General features: G+C 33.1%; 1 protein-coding gene across 1 annotated transcript; it reads left to right on the top strand.

Moving 5' to 3' along the window:
- The first annotated feature begins 1,511 nt into the window (after positions 1 to 1,511).
- Positions 1,512 to 5,719, top strand: LOC133175925 (sulfotransferase 2A8-like). The gene is made up of 5 exons (XM_061311068.1): positions 1,512 to 1,723; positions 3,467 to 3,781; positions 5,109 to 5,212; positions 5,325 to 5,472; positions 5,610 to 5,719. Exons 1-5 carry the CDS (start codon positions 1,567 to 1,569, stop codon positions 5,717 to 5,719), a joined length of 834 nt encoding a protein of 277 aa, XP_061167052.1. The 5' UTR covers positions 1,512 to 1,566.
- Positions 5,720 to 6,214: the final 495 nt, after the last annotated feature.

Below are 6,214 nucleotides of genomic sequence, written 5' to 3'. Positions count from 1 at the left end.
ATAACATCCATTTATGTATAAAATAATCGAAAGTAATCCAAAAAGTAATTATAATTACATTGAAAATTTTAGCTGTAATCGATTAAATTACGATGACAAGTAATCGAAAATCTCTTCGATTACAGATTACTGTTGATTACTTGAAAAAAAGTAATCATTACAATCGATTACGATTACTCGATTATGATTACCCCATTCCTGACACACATTCTCTGAATTAGCTTGTATAGTAGTTGATATAGGTAACATCCTTAGGAGATCAGTCAATTAAACAATCACGACTTATTCTTTACTGTTTTGTAGATTCCTCTTAGGATTGGGAAGTCACACCAATTATCATATCATATTTTACTTTATTCCAGTAGTTGGTTGAAACCAACAAGAACTGTTCAGTCCTATCCCGCCGTAGACAACTGTTTCCTATAAATGTGTAATAATGGCACTGTCCATGTACTCTCTATAGTACATATTCTTTTAAGTCGATGCATCGACCTAGGACACCTTCCTCCTAAGACACGTGTCTGTATTAACAAATTAAACAGGTATCATGTTACTACAGTCAGACCTCCATTGATTTTGTGGCGTAAACTTCCTGAACCAGGGTGGCAAGTTTATGCCTCGATTTGGCATCAATCTATCAAGATGGTAAGCTTAAGCAGGTTGTCTCAAAGATCACGCAAAATATAGAGGTCAAGTCATCTAGTCTTGTTACAAGGTAAAATCCTTTCCAGTTTGAAGTTATCTTATAGCATGGACCCATCTTTCTGCACCCATCAAACAACCATACATGTTTTCCTATGCTCAGTGATCCCTTCTTTGTCTTTAAATCGTAGTATCTTTTCCGATACCCAGAACTTTGTTTCAGATGTTCTCCTGCAATCTCAGGTGCCTTGAACATGTATGCTTGTAAATCTAGAAAATATTCATGCACGCAGGTATGATACGGCTTCTCATAGAATATCAAAGTGCACTCTGTGCTTTTGATACCAACATATGACTTCATAATGAATAATGACGACAAGTAAATGTAATCTAGAGCTGTCATGAGGGGGAAAGTGTCATAAACTTCACAACTTATTTCAAACTGCATGTAAAAATGTTAGTATGCTTTTGAATACTAACTTTTTACATGATCCAGGCATTTATGCCTTTACAAAATTAATGCTACATTTATTAGGAAAAAAACTACCCAAAAGACAATCAATTATATTAATGAGCGAAACAGCATTAAAATTTTATGGTTGAATACTTTTTCAGTATTCATTTAGTTTAAAACGTCATTCAATACAAAAGGTATATTAAATAATGCTTTTTGACCTAAATCATAGTGCAGAACGGAAAAGTCCATTGTGTGGTAACAGAATCTTGATCCTGCCTTAAACGTAGTTATTTTAGGAACTCAGTACGCCTGGACTCGCAGGGGTGAAAGAAATTTGTGTCAATTTAGCCTCAGATTGGTAAATTACTTTAGCAACTAAGTACACCTGGACTTGCAAGTGTGAGAGAGGGGTGGGTCAATTTAAATTCAGTTTGATATGTTTCTTTGATGAGACAGTTTATGATTTTATGATGATGACAAAGGAAAAATTAAGCGTAGACGGACTGATAGTTCCTTCGTTTTTACCTTTTCAAACCTTAACGGATGCTCGAAAACGAATTGCAGATATTGTGAATTTACCCACGAGGAAAGATGACGTTTTTGTTATTTCCTATCCAAAATCAGGTACCTGAGTTGTAAATAGTATTTAGCCTCCTTTTGTCTAGTACAATATACAAATATTTTAAATAGTATTCATTTATTAACGTTTTGAAAATGACAGAACAGCTATAACATAAAGAAAATACAAAAAAAGTCATGATACAAAATATGTTCTGAATTTGGGAAGTTTCGAGAAATTATTTATTTTGAGATTTAGTTTAATCTCTGTGAATACATAAATATTTTTTGTTTTAATATTGTACATGTAAAGAGTGATTACACATGTAGTTTGCCTGAAAGAGTATCTAACAACTGGATAAAAGATACGGCCCCCAAAGATACAGTTCTTTAGGTGGCCAAATATAACCCTTGCAATGAGAAAAGTGTTACGACATTTGATCTGCATTTAAAAATGTACCACGGATCTCTGTCTTTCTTATCTATGCCTTAAACAGTTATCTGGTAAGACGACTAAAAATAATGCACAATATAAAGTAATGTTTGTTAGTTTAACACCCCTTCGAAATTTTTCACTCATATTGAGACGCAAGCACTTGCCAGTGGAGGCTGCAATTTATATTTGTACTCGGCACTTACGCCTTTGAGCAGTGAGGGATCTCTTTCATAACAGCGCCTAATGCGATACGGGACCTCAGTTAATACCGCGGTCTCATCCGAAGAACCATTCTCCGCATCACACAGTGGATTCGAACCCGCGATGTAAGGTAAATCATATTTTGATATGCACCAGAATTTTGATGCACCAGATGCGCATTTCGACAAATTATATATCTCTTTAGTGTTGAAAATCCAAAATATTTCAATAGAAAAGACTTTGAAGAGCTTAAAAAAAGGGGTGCCAAAGACTGGAGCCAAATACGTCGAAGGATCAGAGTTACGCATGAGATACATGTAGATAATCCTTAATTTTGAAATAAATTTCTAAATTTTACCACAGCAATTAAATATATATCCGTATTTTCAAGCTAGTACCGAAGTACTAAGCTACTGGGCTCAATTCCTTACTGTAAAGCAAACGCTGTAACCACTGCGCCACGCTGGCGACTATAAGAAAATAAATGTTTGTGATTTGCGTTTAAACATATATGTAACGGGGATTGTGGGATGGTAAGAAAGAGCGGGAAATCTTGATATTTGGTCCAAGAGTTATGTTTACAAAGCCTGACCTTAAGGATGGCTTTTTTATCCTTGATATAGAATGCAGATTGAATAATGCATAAAGAAGTAAATTTGAAATTGATTAATTTTATGAACGAAGTAATATCAGCATTTTAGCAAAAGGAGGAGATAATCATACAGTCAATTTCCTTCTGACCACTTCATTTTTAAACGCTAAGCGCTTATAGACAGCTTACAACTACTTCCGATCCAACGCCATCAAACAAGGTCGATTACTTTACTGTCTTCTAAAAATATGCTTCTGGAAATCTCCGACTCTTTCAGCTATTTTAGTCTCACACAGTTACATGCAGTTCTAATAATAGGTGTTAATTGGTAAGTCTATAATCGACGAATTTGCATAATAAACGACGGTATTTCAGGAAGTTTGCCCACGGTTGATAAATAACAGACGAGATCACCCTTCGGTATTTGTCTTCTAGTTAAAGGATAGGCATCCTCTAGATGATTGAACAAAAATCATTCTTACACGAATAAATTTTTTTAAAATTCAATTATGTATTTATGATAATTCTTGTAGGTGGTGAAATTAAACATCATTATAGTTCTTCATTTACTTTCAAAAAGGAAACCATTGGCTGAATGCAATCGTGCCCCGCCTTCAGAATTCATGTCTGGACACCCCTCACAAAATGACAGAAAAATTCCTAGAGTTTATACCAGATCTTCAGGTATTGGAGACTGTTCCTTCGCCTAGAATTATGACGTCCCATCTTCCAGTTAAATATATTCCAAAAGAAAACAAGGGAAAAGTTATCCATTCCGTTCGTAATCCGAAAGACATTGTATTGTCTGCTTTTCATCATTACACAACTGATCCAATGGTCAAGGACTTCGTGCATCCTGACTGGCCCAGTTTTGTGGACGATTTCCTACGTGGGGGTAAGTTGAATTCATTGTTGTTTTATGACAATTTCAAGTCGTTGTTATTTAACTATAATTGTCTTGAAATACTAATCTTTATTTAGTTTTCATTGTGAATGAAAAGCTATAGCAAATGCATAACTTGTATACTTGATTGGGAATAGATGTAAGTATTCTTCATAATTTGTTCAAATGGAGATTGATGAAGTTGTTGTACTTTGTCCATAACCTTGTAATTTTTCAATATGTATGGTGGCATATTTCTACCCCCTACATGCAAGATAAATTATGTTAACATGCATGAAAAGTACATCAACATGCAAGATAATTATGTCAACATGCAAAATAATTATGTTGACATGCAAATTACCAATTATTTTTTAAGAATCAAATTTTAATGTTCAAGCAAGCTGCAACAGAACTATGTTGACAGGCGACTTACATGTATTTATGTTAACATGCAAGATAATTATGTTAACATGCAACTTATCTATGTTAACATGCGACTTATTTATGTCAACATGCGAGTTGTTTTATCATGCAAAGTATTTATGTCAACAAGATAATAAGTTGCATGTTAACATACATATCTCGCATGTTGACATGATTAACTCGCATGTTAACATAACTATCTTGCATGGTGACATGAATAAGTAATTGCATGTCTAAATAATTATCTTGCATGTTGACATAAATAAGTCGCATGTTTACATAATTATCTAGCATGTTAACATAAGTAAGTCGCATGTCAACATAATCCTGTTGTATCTTGCATTTATGATGTCATATAATGGCGCTAGTAAGTAAGTTTACAATATTAAAATCAGATTCTCTGAAGAAATTGGTAACTTGCATGTCAACATAATTATTTTGCATTTTGACATAAATAAATCGCATGTCTACATAATTATGCTGCATGTTAAGGTCAGACAACACGTTCGTCAATAATATATAATTTTCCCCAAGAATTTGTCATTGAATTACTGCTACTTTAACAAGTTCCCTTACAAAAAACTGAGGTACCCTTCCAGGCATTTGTGCAGAGGGTGGTGTTTCCTATATAATATTATTTGAAATCACTTGAATTGTCAATATCAAAACTTTTATCAATTTATTTTCTAATACATTTTGAAAACAGTTTAGAATTCACAAGATAATGTTAACATCATGAATATTGTGTCGTCAGACCTTAACATAATTTATCTTGCATGTAGGGGACAGAAATATGCCACCATAAATATGCTTACAAAAATCTTGATCCTTAAAATGCATTAATAGATTATCCGAGACAATAGGAGTGTCTTATGCATTCTTTGCTGAGATTTCATCTATTTTTTTTTAACAGATTGTTACTATGGAAGTTGGTTTGAAAGAGAGAAAGAATGGGAAAAGGCAGCACGACAAAATCCCGAAAAGATACTGATTGTCTATTATGAGGATCTTAAGAAAGTATGTTCAACAAGGAACTTTTTGTATTAACATCCCAAGGTATCCTGTTGTACTTAATGTTGTTTAGTCTTCAAATGAAAGTGAACCTACATTGTTTTAATGTTTACTGTAGAATGGTATGGAGACGATGCGGCAGATATCCAATTTTCTTGGAACCTCGTCTGGTCCTAAATTTCTTCAGGCTGTTTATGATGAATGTACCTTTGAGAAAGTAAAAGAAAGAGAAAAGGATACAATATGGAAGTTTATATACAGAAAAGGTTAAAACTATTGTGCTCTAATTCTTAAATGAAATATCTTTTCAGGTATGAATCCAAATGATATATATATAACCCATCTGAAGAAACATATACATTTTTTAGATTACACGTTCTGAATGTTTGTATTCATATTGCAGGAGAGGTTGGTGATTGGAAATCGATGTTCACTGAGGAACAGAATAAGAAGTTTGATCAGGTCTTCAATGAAGAAATGAAGGGTTCAAAATTAAAAATTCAATTTTCATAGGACTTTGTACATTTATTAATTTTGCTTCGTATATTAAACTAAAATAGTGACATTTATGTTTTCCCTAATAACCATTATAGACAAAATATTATATAAAATTATGAAAGCATAAATATGAGTGGTGTGTGACTTTTATGCGACAAACGAAATATGTAAGGAAATTTTGTTTGATAAAATTTAGGTTAACAATCATTTAATGAGACAAATAATCTCTCTTTGATATCTCTTTGAAGGTTAACTTTGTTAACATCTCAATATTTAAAATTGAATGTTAATTTCCCTAAGTGAAAGGTAACGTGCCTAATATGCATGTCAGTTTCCCAGGCTGTCATTGTGTTTGACCTCAGTGGGTGGAAACTATGGAAAAGATCATGTAATGCTTCGAGAATTCCAATTCTTTTAGACAGCATTTTTTAAAATTTATGTTTAAATTTTTATTTCACATATATATGTAAATATTAAGATTTTCTGTCTACTTTGTTGGGTATGCCTGGA

This window comes from Saccostrea echinata, unplaced genomic scaffold (genome assembly GCF_033153115.1).
Source record: "Saccostrea echinata isolate AGI-Se365-2 ecotype Australia unplaced genomic scaffold, CSIRO_AGI_Sech_v1 ptg000064l, whole genome shotgun sequence".
NCBI classification, from domain to species: domain Eukaryota; kingdom Metazoa; phylum Mollusca; class Bivalvia; order Ostreida; family Ostreidae; genus Saccostrea; species Saccostrea echinata.
This window is presented reverse-complemented; position numbering and strand designations above follow the sequence as displayed.

Coding starts and splice junctions, on each gene's coding strand:
- LOC133175925 (XM_061311068.1), top strand. CDS start 1,567: ATGATGATGACAAAGGAAAAATTAAGCGTAGACGGACTGATAGTTCCT. Junction 5,213..5,324: donor ATTATGAGGATCTTAAGAAA/GTATGTTCAACA, acceptor TGTTTACTGTAG/AATGGTATGGAGACGATGCG. Junction 5,473..5,609: donor GAAGTTTATATACAGAAAAG/GTTAAAACTATT, acceptor TTCATATTGCAG/GAGAGGTTGGTGATTGGAAA.